Source organism: Leucoraja erinacea, chromosome 11 (assembly GCF_028641065.1).
Source record: "Leucoraja erinacea ecotype New England chromosome 11, Leri_hhj_1, whole genome shotgun sequence".
NCBI lineage: Eukaryota > Metazoa > Chordata > Chondrichthyes > Rajiformes > Rajidae > Leucoraja > Leucoraja erinaceus.
In genome coordinates this window covers 24178220-24196661 of record NC_073387.1, presented here as the reverse complement: position 1 = coordinate 24196661, position 18442 = coordinate 24178220, and the positions used below count along the sequence as shown (strand labels likewise).

Here is an 18442-nt window from a genome sequence, read left to right as displayed (position 1 = left end):
GAGAGGATCATCAAAAAAAAGCTGCAGATGCTGGAAAATGAAAATTAAAATAGCAAATGCTGGAAACACTCAGCTCGTCAGGCAGTATCTGTGGCAAAGACAACTCTGGTCCAAAACCCTTCATTAGATTCTTGTGAAAAGGGAATGCAGAAGGATAAAACATAGGTTCTATGTGGACAGATGAGACGAAGATTAACTTATATCAGAGTGATGGCAAGAGCAAAGTATGGAGGACAGAAGGAACTGCCCAAGATCCAAAGCATACCACCTCATCTGTGAAACACGGTGGTGGGGGTGTTATGGCCTGGGCATGTATGGCTGCTGAAGGTACTGGCTCACTTATCTTCATTAATGATACAACTGCTGATGGTAGTAGCATAATTAATTCTGAAGTGTATAGGCTCATCCTATCTGCTCAAGTTCAAACAAATGCCTCAAAACTCATTGGCCCGCGCTTCATTCTACAGCAAGACAATGATCCCAAACATACTGCTAAAGCAACAAAGGAGATTTTCAAAGCTAAAAAATGGTCAATTCTTGAGTGGTCAAGGCAATCACCCGACCTGAACCCAATTGAGCATGCCTTTTATATGCTGAAGAGAAAACTGAAGGGGACTAGTCCCCAAACCAAGCACAAGCTAAAGATTGTTGCAATACAGGCCTGGCAGAGCATCACCAGAGAAGGCACCCAGAAGAAGTCCATGAATCACAGACTTCAAGCAGTCATTGCATGCAAAGGATATGCAACAAAATACTAAACATGCTGTGTCCCAAACATTATAGTGCCCTGAAATGGGGGAACTATGTATAAACACTGCTGTAATTTCTACATGGTGAAACCAAAATGTATAAAATGGCCTTTATTAAAATCTGACAATATGCACTTTAACCACATGTTATTTTTTGTTTTTCTGTTACTAATCTCAAAATGTGGCATACAGAGACAAATAAATAAATGATGGGTCTTTGTCCCAAACATCATGGAGGGCACTGCAGCTTCATTCTCAACTTCCTGTTAGTTACCCACGCTCCCGTCCACAATCAAACCCTGTTTTGTTTTCTTATCCTGTGCAATAATCTCTTATGTGGCACCTAACAGAATTAGTCAAGAGTCTTTTATTGATATATGTCCAAAAAGCGGAACAATTAAATTCTTACTTGCAGCAGCACAACAGCTATAGAAACATAGTACTTTGTAGAAACCATAATAAACAACACGCTGATTTAAATATACAGTGCAAAGGCAAAGAAATGAAAATCGAAAGTTGCAAATGCTGGAAATAATAATGGTATAGAAAGAGGAACAGCTTTCATCTGATTAAACGTCTTGGACCTGAATATTGACCGTTTGTCTATCCTCAGCCGTTGCCTGACCTGCAGAATGCTTCCAATGTTTATTTGGGCAAAAGTAAGGAAGTTGGGATGAGCTTAAATAAAATTGGTTACATTGATTCAGCCCAACTGAAATCTGCCTCGCATGTTAGTTTAGTAAATTACTTGGAAGGGAACCTTCAGCTGAAGTACTTCCAAGCACTAGTTTAGAGATACAGCGCGGAAACATGCCCTTCATCCCACCGAGTCCGCACCGACCAGTGATCCCCGCACATTAACACTATCCTACTACTAGGGACAATTTACATTTACACCAAGCCAATTAACCTATATATTTGTACATATTTGGAGTGTGGAAGTAAACTGAAGATCTCGGAGAAAACCCACGCGGTCATGGGGAGAACGTACAAACTCTGTACAGACAGCGCCCGTAGTCGGGATTGAACCCGACTCTCTGGCGCTGTAAGGCAGCAATTCTACTGCTGCGCCACCGTGCTGCCCTGTTGTTATCAGACTCTTGAACAGATCTTACATGCTAGGTTTGTACTACTTGATGTATTCATGCATAGTAGGGTGTGGCCAGATAGAACACAAAACACTGCACCACAGTTCATAGTATCTTGGTAAATGGCAATAATAAACCAATACCAATATTAAGTATTGAGACATTTAAATCTCCAGTGTGCAGAAGGCTGCAGAACAAATGTTGGTAGATAGGATTGGTTGAGATAAGTATTGATGGTCAGCACAGACTTGGTGGCCGAAGGACCTGCTTCTTTACTTAATGAATCTGATTATATAAAGAATGGAGGGGTACATGTAAAGTGCTTAGGACTCAGACAAATTGGATTGCTATTATAAAAAGTCAGCAAACCATTGATAGGTTGAATGGCTTTTGTCTTTGTTGTTACATTTCTGGGATCCTTTGATTTCTTGATTCTAAAGCCTGTGTTCTCTAACTGGCAAATTAAGTGCAATTTTCTATTTTGATTGATTTATATATATGTGTTTTAGTTTTGATCGATCTGTCATAATTCAAAATGATTGACAGTAAAAATCAATATAAAATTCTATTTAAAGTTCTGATGTAAAAAATGTAATCGTTGGTGGGTTATTTTTAATGACATTTGTAAAAACACATGCAATTTTAAAAGACAAAACTTAAAAAATTCAAATGTTGGGTAGAATGTCATTGTTAAAATCTATTCTAGGGACTGCTATTTTGTCATATTAGTTTAAAATAAACAACATGATAAATTTATGGGGCAAAGTGCATAATTCATAAATAATTAAATTGCTGATAAATCACTGATACTTGACTTGTTTATGGCATGCTGAGGCCTCTTTAAATGACCATTTTGTGTTTTATTAGACAATACTGATTATAGTTAATTTCATGGGAATGCACAACTTGTTAGTTTAGGTTTGCTCTGCACCTTCAGTCACCTTCAGTCTACCAGCAAGGCATGACGGAAAGTACAGAATAATAATAATCTTTGCAATTTTCTCAGAACATTGTGTTCAAACGTCTAGGTTTTGTTGTTTTCAACGACGGATGTTTTAGTGGTGCTAATGGTTCTGTCTTGAGCTTTCAAGTGCATATCCTAATGCATTGGTAATTGCATTGTGTGTTTGTTCGCTAAGGCGCATCATTTAGCTACCCCGTGAGTAGGTTGCCAAGGCTACAAAGCAATAAAGAGTTTGATGGTGATGGGAGAAGCAGATTGTTTTTTTCCTTTTTCCTCCTCTCTCTCTACCAGGCATATGGGTTTAGTTAGATTGGCATCGTGGTTGGTGCAGACATATTGAGCCAAAGGGCCACTTCATGTGGTGTACTCCTCAGTGCCCTCCATAAGGTTTGGGACATAGCCCCATCGTTTATTTATTTTCCTCTGTACTCCACAACTTGAGATTTGTAATAGAAAAAAAAATCACATGTGGTTAAAATGCACATTGCCAGATTTTATTAAAGGGTTTTTTATACATTTTGGTTTCACAAGTAGAAATTACAGCTGTGTTTATACATAGTCACCCCCCATTTCAGAGCATCATAATGTTTGGGACACATGGCTTTGCAGATGTTTGTAATTGTTCAGGTGTGTTTAAATGCCTCCTTAATGCAGGTATAAGAGAGCTCTCAGCACCTAGTCTTTCCTCCAGTCTTTGCATCACCTTTGGAAACTTTTATTTCTGTTTATCAACATGAGGACCAAAGTTGTGCCAATGAAAGTCAAGAAGCCATCATGAGACTGAAAAACAAGAATAAAGCTGTTAGAGACATCAGCGAAACAAAAATGAACAGCTAGGAACATCATTTAGAAGAAAGAGAGCACTGGTGAGCTTACTAATCGCAAAGGGACTGAAAGGCCAAGGAAGATCTCCACAGATGATGACAGAAGAATTCTCTCTATAATAAAGAAAAATTCCCCAAACATCCGTCCGACAGATCAGAAACACTCTTCGGGAGTCAGGTGTGGATTTGTCAATGACCACAGTTCGCAGAAGACTTCAAGAACAGAAACACAGAGGCTACACTGCAAGATGCAAACCACTGGTTAGCCACAAAAATAGGATGGCCAGGTTACAGTTTGCCAAGGAGTACTTAAAAGAACAACCTCAGTTCTGGAAAAAGGTCTTGTGAACAGATGAGACAAATATTAACATATCTGAGTGATGGCAAGAGCAATGTATGGAGGAGAGAAGGACTGCCCAAGATCCAAACTATACCACCTCATCTGTGAAACCCGGTGGTGGGGGTGTTATTGCCTGGGCATGAATGGCTGCTGAAGGTACTGGCTCACTTATCTTCATTGATGATACACTGCTGATGGCAGTTACATAATGAATTCTAAAGTGTATAGACACATCCTATCTGCTGAAGTTCAAACAAATGCCTCAAAACTCATTGGCCGACCGGCAAGACAATGATCCCAAGCATACTGCTAAAACAACAAAAGAGTTTTTCAAAGCTAAAAAATGGTCAATTCTTGAGTGGCCAAGTCAATCACCCGACCTGAACCCAATTGAGCATGCCTTTTAACCTCGGATAAAAATAAAAGAAACCCGGTAAACTTGGCGGAGTGAGTCTGAGTCGCGATCTGACACCATGTAATTGCAAGACTCAAACGCATGTAAAGAAACAACACATCTTTATTAAACACTTACAGCATAGGATCTGCAGTACGTTACATCTCCGAGCTGCTACATCTACTGCCCTACGTAGGCGGATTCTTAATATTATAAAGTATGTATTAGGCGGGGCTACTACTAACAAGCACTGTGATTGGCTAGCATGCAATAGCCGATCTACATCAGTGATTTAGATGAAGGGATTCAAAGTAACATTAGCAAATTTGCAGATGACACAAAGCTGGGTGGAGGAGTGAACTGTGAGGAAGATGCTATGAGAATGCAGCGTGACTTGGACAGGTTGGATGAGTGGGCTGATGCAGCAGATGCAGATTAATGTGGATAAATGTGAAGTTATTCACTTTGGTAGCAAAAACAGGAAGGCACATTATTATCTAAATGGTGTCAAGGGAAAAGGGGAAGTACAACGGGATCTGGGGGTCCTTGTTCATCAGACAATGAAAGTAAGCATGCAGGTACAGCAGGCAGTGAAGAAAGCGAATGGCATATTGGCCTTCATAACAGGAGGACTTGAGTATAGGAGCAGAGGTCCTTCCTTCTGCAGTTGTATAGGGCCCTAGTGAGACCACACCTGGAGTATTATGTGCAGTTTTGGTCCCCTAATTTGTTTAAGGACATTCTTGCTATTGAGGGAGTGCAGCGTAGGTTTACAAGGTTAATTCCCGGGACGGCAGGACTGTCATATGCTGAGAGAATGGAGCGGTTGGTCTTGTATACTCTCGAGTTTAGAAGGATGAGAGGTGATCTTATTGAAACATATACGATTATTAAGGGTTTGGACACGCTAGAGGCAGGAAACATGTTTACGATATTGGAGGAGTCCAGAACCAGGGGCCACTGTTTAAGAATAAGGGGTAAGCCATTTAGAACGGAGATGAGGAAACACTTTTTCACGCAGAGATGAGTCTGTGGAATGCGAGTTGTGAGTCTGTGGAATTCTCTGCCTCAGAGGTTCTCTGAATACCTTCAAGAGAGAATTAGATAGGGCTCTTAAAGATAGCAGAATCAGGGGGGAAGGCAGAAACGGGGTACTGATTGGGGATGATCAGCCATGATCACATTGAATGGCGGTGCTGGCTCGAAGGGCCGAATGGCCTACTCCTGCACCTATTGCCTATTGATATGCAACAAAATACTAAACATGACTACTTTCATTAACATTACATTGCTGTGTCCAAAACATTACGGTGCCCTGAAATGGGGGGACTATCTATAAGCACTGCTGTAATTTCTACATGATGAAACCAACATGTATAAAATGTAATGGCTTTTATTAAAATCTGACAATGTGCACTTTAACCACGTGATTTTTTTTCTATTACAAATCTCAAATTGTGGAGTACAGGCAAATAAATAAATGATGGGTTTTTATCCCAAACAATATGCAGGGTACTGTATATCCACCCTTTCCTCTCCCACCCGACCGTTTTCTGCCCATCAATCCCATCATGTGTAGCTTGTGGATACAAGGAACAGCAGATGCTAGTTTACAAAAATGGGCACATAGTGCTGGAGTAACTCTGTACATCAGGGGTCGGCAACCTTGTTCTGCATAGGGGATGGGACGCATGTCTGTGAGCGGATGGCGGGCCACATCTATCCCGTGTACACATGGATCCCGCCCCCATCCTGCCCCGGATGGCAGGCATCAAATCTCGTGTTCACAGGTAGACAATATTGCTGGAGAAACTCAGCGGGTGAGGCAGCCTCATGCAATCCATGCATGTCTCACCTGCTGAGTTTCTCCAGCAGTTTTGTCTACCATCGTTTTTTCCAGCATCTGTAGTTCTTTCTTAAACGTGTTCACAGAAGGTGCGCGGCCGTGCCAGCGGCTTTGCGCAGGATGCGGTGCCGACAGAGCTCGGCCACGATCAGGGCGCCGCTACTCGGGGCGCCCTGCCGCTGCTGCTCGGAGCGCTCAAAGATTACAGGAAAAAATCTGCCTGCGGGCCGGATGATTTTGGGTTAAGGGCCGCATTCGGCCCGGGGGCCGTAAGTTGCCGACCCCTGCTGTACATCATGCACCATCTCTGGGAAAACATGGATAGGTAATGTTTCAGGTCGGGACCCTTCTTCAGTTACTCCAGCTCTTTGTGTCTTTTTTCTCTCAGTAGCTTGCTAGCTTTTACCCCACATTTCCTCTGACCACTTTATAGTGGCTTCTGTCCCTCTGCTCTTTCAGTCCAGATGGAGGATCTCGACCCAAAACATCGACTCTATTTCTATCTCGAGATGCAAATTGACCTGCTGAGTTCTTCCAGCTGCTCTCCTTTTTTTTTTTGCTGTGCTGTCCTCTGATCTATTATGGATGCTGGAATTCTGACAACAGATGGAAAATGCTAGAAATACTTGGCTGTGCAAGCAGCAGTAGTAAAAAGAGAAACAAAGCTAACACAACAATAAAATCAATCAGTGCTTTAAAAAAACAGTTAGAAAAAGAACAGAGATTTTATTGCTCTGAGGGTGGATGGAATTGCATTTTGTGCTGTAACAGTTCTTTTCTATGAATTGGGAATAATTGGAGATTAAGCAAATTTTAATATTGGTGAAAGTGGAGAAGCAAGGAGGAATGAAGGAGGTTTGTTATGAGAAATCAATGACAAAATGGATGATAGAATCAGAATAATGTTAAATGATTGTTTCTATGTTAAAGGGACTTGTGCAATAGTGACCCCTGGAAACCAGAACTACTACCCATTTTGACTGGGACCTAGGTGACAAGGTATAATTTTCGAAGGACATAAATCTGAAACATGATCAATAAAGAGGAACAATGAAGCAGAATTCCAGACACAGGTCAAATGAGCAGACATGTGACCTCCTCCAGCCTTTTTTCCTCTTTACAGTATTTGTATCAACACTTTCTTAATCCATACCCATCTTTCTCCAAGGTCCTGTTCAAATCACTCCACTTGCCATGGCATGGTAACATCCTGAATTAATGTCATAAATGGCACAAGATATGATTACCCAACAAAAGCTATGCTGACTCTTCCAAATAAGTCCAAGTTTTTGCAGATGTAAGTAAATCCTATCCCAAAGAATCTTCTCCAATAATTTCTCTAACACAGAGGTAAAACTCACTGGCCTTTTAATTTGCTGGATTATACCTATTTCCCCTACAAATGAACAACAGTGGCTTCACAGTCTTAATTCAAAAATACATTTTTTTAATTTTCCAGGAACTGAAACACTTCAAAGGTTGTGTAACTGAAATGTCAATGATTTATTTGGGTACAGAGAGGGACATTTTGTTTCCTGAGGCAGGGGCCTTATTGCTGAACTCATTTTTGCTGAACCTATAGTGCTGCAAAATAAGTATATTATTAAATTAAGTGGTTTTGAAGCTGAAACGCAGTTGCATAGCAAAGCTTTAATGAAATTAAATGACTGTTGTGTATCTGTCAAGATACAATAGATAACTTATTTGAAGACCGTTTATCTTTTCCCTAATCCGGGACATGGGGAGAACGCAGGAGAATGGGTTAGAGAGGGAAAGATAGATCCACCATGATTGAATAGTGGAGTAGAGTGGATGGGCCAAATGGCCTAATTCTGCTCCCATAACATGAACTTTTCCCCATATTTATTCCTCCCTCAGCAATCGTACTCACATCTTTTCTTTTTCAGGAAGTTGAAACGACAAGGTTCATAGACATTTAAAAACATATTATCTAACTATGTAGCAGCTTAAAAGAAACACGTGAGAAAGCTGCACTGCTCAGTAAACATATTCTAGACTACTTGTCTAGAATATGGTCTGCTCAGACCAATAAGCTCTCATGTGTTTGAGGGAGAATGGTTGCACATTTATTGTAATGGATTTTACACAATTTCCTGCCATCTTATTGTTTATATTTGAAATACGATAGCAGTTACCATCTTCCTCTCGTATAATTTCTGCTTGAAGTTGTCTATTTCAATTTTGCCATTTTAATTTGACTTTAATTTTTCCATTTTCATAAGTAGCTTCCAAAACCTCAAAATTATTTTTCATGTTTTTCTCTTTTTGCCAATGTTCCTTCTGCAGATTGGGTTCTTGCAATACAATCGCATATTTAAAGAGATATTAGTGTTAACTATACACATTATGTTTGATCTTTTTGCAGACGTTTTAAAGCTCGTGCAATTTAAATATATCTGCAGTAAGTTGTCAATCATTCTGCTCCATCACAGTGAGAGATTTAGAAACATAGAAACATTGAAAATAGGTCAGGAGTAGGCCATTCGGCCCTTGGAACCAGCACCACTATTCAATATGATCATGGCTGATCATCCAAAATCGGTTCCCCGTTCCTGCTTTCCCCCCATATCCCTTGATTCTGTTAGCTCTAAGAGCTATATCTAACTCTCTCTTGAATGCATTCATTGGTTTAGTGAGAAATGAATGTGTGAAATATTAAATATAGTGTGTGAAATATTGGTGTGCGCAACTCGGAAAAAAATAATGGTTTTCCTGTCTGCAGATATGCAGCTGTTCAAAGGATGTACATGCATTAAATTTAACAATAGCAAGTATTCCAGTGATAATGATTAGCAGATATGTCATTTCCCCCTTCCCCTCCACTTCCCAGCTCTCCCATAGTCTACTGTCTCTGCCTCTTCCTTTCTTCTTCCCGCCCACCCCTACATCAGTCTGAAGAAGGGTCTCGATCCGAATCATCACCTTTTCCTTTGCTCCATAGATGCTGCCTCACATGCTGAGTTTCTCCAGCATTTTTGTCTATCAGCAGATATGTCATTAATCATTAGTTATTTCTCCCATGTATTTTTAAAGGAGACGTGCTGACGAGTTTTTACACAGTGGGGTACGTGTCTGGAATGTGCTGCCAGTGATGGTGGTGGAGGCAGTTACAATAGTGGCATTTAAGAGACTTTTAGATAAGGACATGGATATGGATGGATATGGACCACGTGCAGGCAGACGAGTGTAATTAGGCATGTTCGGCATGGACATCCTGGGTCTGTTCCAGTACGGTATTGTTCTTTACTTTTTTTTAATCTTAAAAGATCCCAATGTATCAAAGGTCGAAGGGAGGATACTATTCGTAAACCTATGGGCCCAGTAGATCAAAATCCTGTCAAAAGTAAGAATTGTGCAATCTTTCTGTTGGGATTATACCATAGGCCTCCAATAATAAGTAAATGATAGGTGATCAAATAAGTAGGCAAATTATGGAAAGATGTAAAAGCAACAGGGTTGTTGTAATGGGTGGCTTTAACTTCCCCAATATTGACTTGGACAGTGCATGCGGCCTAGACAGGGCAGAATTCATTTGGTTCATTCATGAGCGTTCCTTGAAATAGTATGTGGATAGTGCAGCTAGAGAAGGGACCATACTGGACCTTGCAATGGGAAGCGAGCCTAGCCAGGTGGCTGGCATTTCAGTGGGAGAGCATTTAGGAACTGTGATCACAACTCAACTGATAAGTTTGTTATGAATAATAATTAATCTGGACCTTGGGGGAGGTAATAAATTGGGGGGAGGCAAATAGCAACATCATTAGGCTAGAGCTAAGGAGAGTAAATGGGGAGCAACTGTTATTGGGTAAGTCTACATCTCATACTGTATGTAGGAACCAGCTGATCAAAGTTCAAGACTGGTATGTTCTAGTAAGGAGGAGGGGCAATTATGGCAATGTAAAGCCCCTGTCCCAGTTAGGAGACCTAAACGGCAACCTCTGGAGACCACCCAAAGTTTCCATGAGGTCACCAGAGGTTTTGGTCACTCTCCCTAATGGTCGAAAGTGGTTTCCGCGTGGTCGAGACTTCATCTAGGTTGCTGCAATTTTTTCATCATGGTTAAAACCGGCCTCGACTGAAAATAGGTTGCCGTTTTAAAAATCGATTTAAAAATTTTTAGTCGCAGGTCTAGTCGAAGCCAGTATTCTTCAGAGTCGAGGAATGTTTTCAACATATGCGTGGGAGGTGGTAGGAGGTTGCAGGTTATCTCAACCTTGATTTTTTTTGGGTGGCGGGCAAGGTCACCAAAGGTTGCTGTTTAGGTCTCCTGTGGGACAGGGGGCTTAAAAGGGAACCTTGGATGATGAGACCGGTGGTAAATAAGAGGTTGTAAAAAAACTGCTCACAAAAATCTAAATGCAGCCTGACCAGCATCTTATAAAGTCTCAGCATTACATCTCTGCTTTTATATTCTAGTCCTCTTGAAATAAATGCTGCTATTGCATTTGTCTTCTTTACTATTGATTCAACTTCTAAATTAACCTTTTGGGAACCATGCACTAGCACTTCCAAGTCCCTTTGCACCTCTGATTTCTGAATCCTCTCCCCATTTAGAAAATAGTCTACGCCTTTGCATGAGTGCAAAGTGCATAACTGCACTATGCTATATTCCATCTGTCATTTCTTTGCCCACAACCTGTCTTAAGTCATTCTGCAGATTCCGTACTTCCTGTGCACTACCTACCCATCTTCAAATCATCCGCAAATTTGGCCACAACGCCAGCAATTCCATTATCCAAATCATTGATATACAACGTGATGAATAGTGGCCCCAACTCTGACCCCTGAAAACACCACTAGTCACTGGCAGCCAAACAGAAAAAGCCTCTTTATTCCCAATCGTTGCCTTCTGCCATCCAGCCAACCTTCTATCCATTCTAGTATCCTCCCTTTAATACCATGAGCTCTCATCTTCTTTGGCAGCCTCGCGTGCTGCACCATATCAAAGGCCTTCTGAAAATTAAGGTAAACGAGATCCACTGAATCTCCTTTGTGTATCTAGCTATTTACTTCCTCAAAAGAATTCCAACCGATTTGTCAGGTAAGGTAAAACCATGCTGACTTTGACCTGTCCATTGCTCCCGCAGATGCTGCCTGACCAATTGCAGCTTGTTTTTAACTCCATAATCTAGTACCTTCATTCTCTTGTGTCCATGTTTAAATCTATATTCATTCATATAGGCCAAGATTCAGGCAAGAAAAAAAATGGGACCACCACAAAAAAATATTATATTTATACCAATATTATTCCACGGAAGGAAACAGACTGACCTTAACGAGATATTTGTTGCCAACATAGGATTGTGTTGCAGCGACCAGGAAGTATCCTAGTTATGGCATATGTCCTCTTCTGTGATGCAAGTGGAACTGATATCGCATAGCAATATAATGGAGAGTGTGGGCATGAGGGTGTTTATTAGCTTGACTGCAGGAACTCAGTGGTAGATAGATGTGAAGTATAATGTATTATGCAGTTAAACAACTGTTCAGATTAAATGGCTGATTGTCAATATTAGATCCTGCAGATAGGTTCACGGCATACCATTTATTGGCCCTACTGCAAAATAGTATTGGTTGTGGTCTAGAATTAGCTTGAGTTACAGGAAGTGAAAATATGCTCATTCCATATTCTTACCTTCTACTATGTGCCTTCTCTGCTGGAAAGGTTGGAGCAGATTTTGCATCAAAGGGCAATCTACAGATCACTCATTCCTCAGATAAAGGTGAATAATAATTAAATATCAAGAGATTTAATTGAAGTGAGTAAAAATATTCAATTTTTACTTTTATACCAAATGAAAATTGAACTGTGTAAGTAATCTGACAAGAACAAAGAAATTATAAGGAACAGGGCGGAAGCAAGCAACCATGATGGGGTTGATTACTTGCTTCAGTTCAGAAGTTTTGTTCATTTAATCTTTATTATGGTTGCATTTTATCATCTGGACTGATACTTAATCCAGTGCTGAAAAGCTATAATGCCCTTTATGGTGTGGAATATCTCTAGTCTGTCCATTTAGCGATTTGACACCACCACATCTGTTGTCAAAGGTTTCTTCCATGAGTTAGGGGAACTATATCATCACTATATCCATGTATCATTCTGGAAAAGTCTCCTAATACATTAAATATGGTGCAGTACTGTTTCTTTGTGCATGCAGTGTGTGTATGTGTATATATAATATGTACATTATATATGTGTGACACAATATTTTATAAAAACATATGATTAACATAAGATTTCAGATATTACTCTTGATATTGGAGAATGATTTACACTTAATCTGAGCAAAATTTTAGTTTATATGTTATGAAGGAATGGAAGTTGCAGATATAGAAACATAGAAACATAGAAAATAGGTGCCGGCGTAGGCCATTCGGCCCTTCGAGCCTGCACCGCCATTCAATATGATCATGGCTGATCATCCAACTCGGTATCCTGTACCTGCCTTCTCTCCATACCCCCTGATACCTGTAGCCACAAGGGCCACATCTAACTCCCTCTTAAATATAGTCAATGAACTGGCTTCAACTACCTTCTGTGGCAGAGAATTCCAGAGATTCACCACTCTCTGTGTGAATTTTTCTTTTCTCATCTCGGTCCTAAAAGATTTCCCCCTTATCCTTAAACTGTGACCCATTGTTCTGGACTTCCCCAACATCGGGAATAATCTTCCTGCATCTAGCCTGTCCAACCCCTTAAGAATTTTGTAAGTTTCTATAAGATCTATATGTCTGCTGAGTTAGGTGGCCACAACTTTGGTTCATTGGCTTTCCTCCTCCAGCCTCCATCATAACTGTCCTATCACCCTCTGCACTGCCAACAAACTTCTCTGTAAATTTCCCTATCTGCCGAGTTACCCTAGGACTTTGTTTTTATTCCTCTGTAAAGATTAAAAAAAAGAATGTTTTAAAGGTTCTAAAAGGAAATAAGATTTCCTTTTAGAACCTTTTAGAGCTGATCATGGACTTTAGGAGGGCACATCATCCAAGGATGTACACTCCATTGAGGATAAATGGGGATCCTGTGGATAGGGTGAACTGTTTTAAATATCTGGGAGTCCACATCTCCGAGGATATGGCATGGGCATCACACGCCTCAGCACTCGTGAGTAAGGCAAGGCAGCGCCTTTACCACCTCAGGCAATTGAGGAAATTCAGAGTGTCTCCGAGGATCCTCCAGTGCTTCTACGCAGCGGCAGTGGAAAGCATCTTGTCCGGAAATATTACCATCTGGTTTGGGAATTGCTCTGCCAAGGACAAGAAGGCTCTGCAGAGAGTAGTGCTTTCGGCCGAACGCACTATGGGAACTTCACTCGCCCCCCTGCAGGAACTATACAACAGGAGGTGCAACTCCAGAGCAAATAAAATCATGGGAGACCCCTTCCACCCCTGCAACGGACTGTTCCAGCTGCCACGGTCAGGCAAACGCCTCCGTTGCCATGCGGTGAGAACGGAGAGGTTGAGAAGGAGTTTCTTCCCAGAGGCCATTCGGACTGTAAACGCCTATCTCACCAGGGACTAACTCTACTGAACGTTTTACCTTCCATTATTTATTATGTAAAAGAATATGTGTGTTATGATTGTGTTTACAATTTGTTTGGTTGTTTGGTTTTTTTTCTTTTGCACAAAAGTCCGCAAGCATTGCCACTTTCATTTCACTGCACATCTCGTATGTGTATGTGACAAATAAACTTGACTTGACTTGATTGAAGTATGTTATTGATCTGGAAATGATAGACATTTTTTTTTAAATTTTCTTTTTCCTGCATTTAGTTACTAAGTGTAATTAATCTTTACCTTATGAGGGACTTCACAACTAAGCAGTGTCTGCTGCAAATAGGTGCACAGGAGTCCTATTCTATTGCCTTCTGTCCAACTAAAGGGCTGGTAGGTTGAAAGACCTGTAATGCCTTCCTGATGAAGATTGGCTGTTTCAACTCAACACAGCTTGTATCTGTGGAAAATGATCATACAAATGTTGTCTGTGGTATCCCAACTTAAAGATACCTGAAAGAGAAAATCAGACAATGTCTATCTATCTATCTATCTATATCATATAGTGTGTGTGTGTGTGTCTACTGCTGTGGATTAATGCAGCTGCTGTCAACGTGCATGTGCAGTTTTCCACGAGGTACGTTCGACCACCTGCTTCAAAAGGAGCAGAAGAACGAGACTGTTCTGCAGCAAAGATCCTATAGCTATGCTCTGCTATAGGATCTTTGTTCTGCAGATCACGCGATGAAGCTTCTCCTCACAGTCGGCGTTGCTCGTGAAACCCCGCCCCTCCCATCCCCCACCTGCCTGTGCGCTCATTCCAGCTGTGGGTTTCCAGAGAGTCAGAAGCCGCTTCTGTCTCTCTCCGCCACCCCCCACCCCCCGGCTCTGTCATGCTGGTGGGTGCGCTTACCTTTGCGGAAGCCACGATCGGCTGGTCTCCCCGCTGCTTTTCACCGTCCTCCTGAGTGACGACGGATCCAAAGTATCTGTTCAACTTATCTGCCATTTCCTAGTTCCCCATTTCCTAGTTCCCCATAATAAATTCACCTTTTTCAGTCTTCAAGGGTCCAACTTTGGTCCTATGTTTTTCTTCTTCACATACCCAAATAGGCTTTTACTATCCTCCTTTATATTCTTGGCTAGCTTACCTTCGTACATCATCTTTTCTCCACGTAATGCATTTTTAGTTATCTTCTGTTGCTCTATAAACATTACCCAATCCTCTTGCTTCCCACTCATCTTTGTAATGTTGTACTTTTTCTCTTTTATCCCTAACTTCCCTTGTCAGCCACGGTCGCCCCTTACTCCCCTTGGAATCTTTTTTCCTCTTTGGATGGAACTTCTGTAAACTACCCCTCACCAGTTTTCCACTGGCAGTAAGCAGCGTATGACCTCACAATGGGATCTCATTTACATAAATTGCCCATCAACAGTGTTCCACCCAGTGCAATGAGAGATTTATTACATTGTTGTAAGGAAAGGGAGGGAGTGGGGAAGGGGAAGAGGAGAAATATTATTTAAACATTGTGTTTAGCGGGAGAGTGGGATAGGGGAGAGGTGTGGAGTGGGGGAGCAGGGAGATAGAGGGAGAGGATGGGGGTAGGGCAGGGACAGGGGTTATGGAGGGAGGGTGTGACTGATGGTAGGGGAAAGCAGGGAGGAAGAGGTGAGGGAGGGAGGGGAGGGGAGGGGGAGAGAAGAGGGAGGGTGAAGAGGAAGGGAGGGCGAAGAGGAAGGGAGGGCGATGGAGTGTTGGGGAGAGGGGAAATGCTGCGCAGTTAGGGGCTATGGGTGAATAGTGGAATATTGCATTGGGGGAACAGGTTGCGTTGGGGAAATGGGTGAGTGGTGGAATATTGCGTTGGGGGAACGGGGCCCAACGAGTCCCATTTGGTCTAGTACTTTTAAAAATCTGTAATCTGTTTTCAGCATTTGCATTTTCTTTTCAAATTAAACATGATTTTAATACTAATTTTCTCTCTTGTATGAATCTAGCGTCAACTGGGAAATGTTGCCAATAAAGCTATCAGGAAGCTAGCCACAAGAACAGTTAAAAGGGATGATAAGGTAAGAAGCCGATATTGATACTCCTGCTGCTAAATTGTTTTTTGTTTCAGTTATGTTGTACTAAGCCGAGGCTCAATACCTCATGCCATTTCGCTGAGTTGGCTCAAGTGGCGTACAGATGTTGTTTTACAATGTAATAATTAAGTCCCAAAGAAATCGTGTTATAGAAAATCGTGTTATAAAGACAATTGTAGCAATGATAGAAAGGCGGTTAGGGGCTGGACAGTTTCAGACTTGCAGTAACAAAGTCATTTTTCTCGCAGTTTCAAAAATAGTCTTTTCAATAGCAAAGTCCAATTAACCTACAAAAACACACATCTTTGGGATGTGGAAACTGGAGCATCCCAGGTAAACATGCAGAGGGAGTCAGAGGGAGAACCTCCTCCACGAGAGCTTACAGGCTCATAAGCGCACAAAACAAAACCAATGTCTTTATCGCGTCTGCAGACCGCTAAAAGCCATGCCTCTCCAGGCCAGGCGGCACCGTTAAATGCCGCCAACTGTCGAGGTTTAGCGCTACTGCAGCTCAATGTTGAAAGCCTCACCACCGCCAAGCTCAACGTCATCGAACAGATTGCCATCAAAAACATGGCGTCTATAGTTCTACTGCAGGAGACTCACACCACCGACAAACATTATGGCATAGCTACGTTCATTCGTATGGCCTAGTCAGCCATAGCACAGTCCGCAGAGGATGCAGAAGTAGAATGGATCACAACCAAAGTGCAAGGCACTATCATCGTCAACATTTACAAGCCGCCTCCGAGCAGGTTAGTCCCAACATCTCTGCCAGATGTCCCAGCCCCTGCCGTGTATGCTAGTGATTTCAACAGCCATCATACAGACTGGGCATACAGTAGCTCCAACGCTGACGGCGACCTCCTGGCAGAATGGGCGTCGACCGCCGATGCAACGCTCCTATACGACCCACTTTATACTCTGCACGATGGGACAGCACCACCAACTCGGATCTGGCATTCGCAAAATGTCGCAACAACGAACTGCTCCCAGTAAGACGCATCCTGGACGGGTTTCCCCGGTCACACCATCGACCATCGCTCATAATCATTCCATCTCTGGTCCAGCCCGTGGAAGGGAAAGACGTCAAGAGGTGGAACTTCCGGAAAGCAAACTGGGTAGGCTTGACACAACAAGTGAATAAGGCAGCCGCTGGCCTCCCACACCCACGCCCCACCAACCTGAACAACGCCTACGACTCATACTGCAAGATGCTGCTGGCCGCCGCCAAGAAGAACATCCCCCGCGGTGTACGTAAAGCCTATGTTCCCTGCTGGGATAACGAATGTGAAGACCTACTTCGCGCCCACACAGAATCACAAACCAGCGAGGACAGGGACAAAGCAGCGAACTACCTAATCTGCAGACTAAATGAGAAACGCAGGCAAAGATGGACGGAGGCAGTGGAATCAATTGATTTCACACTCCAGCCGTCAGGCGTGGCAGACCATGAATAAGCTGATGGGCAGGTCGACAACCTCAGCATAGTGTTCCATCACTGCAAATTCCATCGTGTCGCTACTGCTGGGCAACGTCCGTTTCCCAAAAGCAGACAAGGACTTCACCAGAACAACATTGGTGAGAGTCCACGAGCTGCACAGGGCCACGAGCTGCGACTCCAACCTATCCCACGATTTCACAACACAAGAAATCGAGCAGGCCATCCGACGGCTGAACACCGGTAAGGCACCAGGCACCGACGGCATTCACCCAGAATACATAAAACACCAAGGCAAGAAGGCAACTGACGGGCTATGCTCCTTCCACGTGTTTCCGCTGCCTGAAGCAGCCAAAGATCTGGCTCCGTGCCAAGGTGATCGCTCTGCCGAAGCCAAACAAGTCTAGCGATGACCCCAAGGGATAGCGACCCATTTCACTGCTGTGTGTTCCATACAAGCTCCTGGAACGTCTCCTCCACATACGTCTCAATCCAGTGATCGACCCTCAGCTGCCGCAAGAACAGGCTGGCTTCCGAAGCGGTAGGTCAATGGCAGACCAGGTAACCCTCCTGTGCCAAGACATAGAGGACAGCTTCCAGGCTGGGGAGAAGGCAGGCGCTGTCTTCTTGGACCTCACAGCTGCATATGATACTGTCTGGCTGCGTGGACTACACATGAAGCTTCTGGAAACTATCCCAGACAAGCACATGGTGAGCTTCATCATGGAGATGCTGAGCAACTGCAGCTTCAGGCTACACACCAGCAATGGGCAATGCAGCAGGGTGAGGAAACTTAAGAATGGCGTCCCACAGGGCTCGGTGCTGGCACCAATGCTGTTCAACATCTACATCCATGACCTACCTGCAACCCAGTCAAAGAAGTATGGCTATGCTGATGACCTGGCCTTCCTACTCAGTAAGCCATCCTGGGAAGCAGCAGAAGAGGGCCTTTCTGAACTGGCGCCTTAAGCTCAACATGGGTAAGACAACATCTTCAATGTTCCACCTCAACAACAGGGAAGCGACCCGCGAGATGAACGTCATGGTGGATAACGCCCGGTTGCGGTCCCAAACTGTCCCCACGTACCTCGGTATGACGCTCGACAGAACGTTGTCATTCAAACAACACCTGGAAGGTGCCAAGACAAAGACAAGCGCCCGTGCCGCACTGATACGCCGCCTAGCCAGCACCA

At 42.9% G+C, this 18442-nt stretch overlaps 1 protein-coding gene across 5 annotated transcripts in view; it reads left to right on the top strand.

The window, feature by feature from the left end:
• LOC129701583 (E3 ubiquitin-protein ligase RNF130-like) overlaps positions 1–18442 on the top strand; it is a 95056-nt gene that overhangs the window by 28325 nt on the left and 48289 nt on the right. For all 5 annotated transcript variants that reach the window (XM_055642855.1, XM_055642857.1, XM_055642853.1 and 2 more), the window contains exon 3: positions 15722–15793. In XM_055642855.1, the coding sequence (XP_055498830.1) occupies positions 15722–15793 (72 nt within the window). The remainder of the gene's footprint in view (positions 1–15721; positions 15794–18442) is intronic.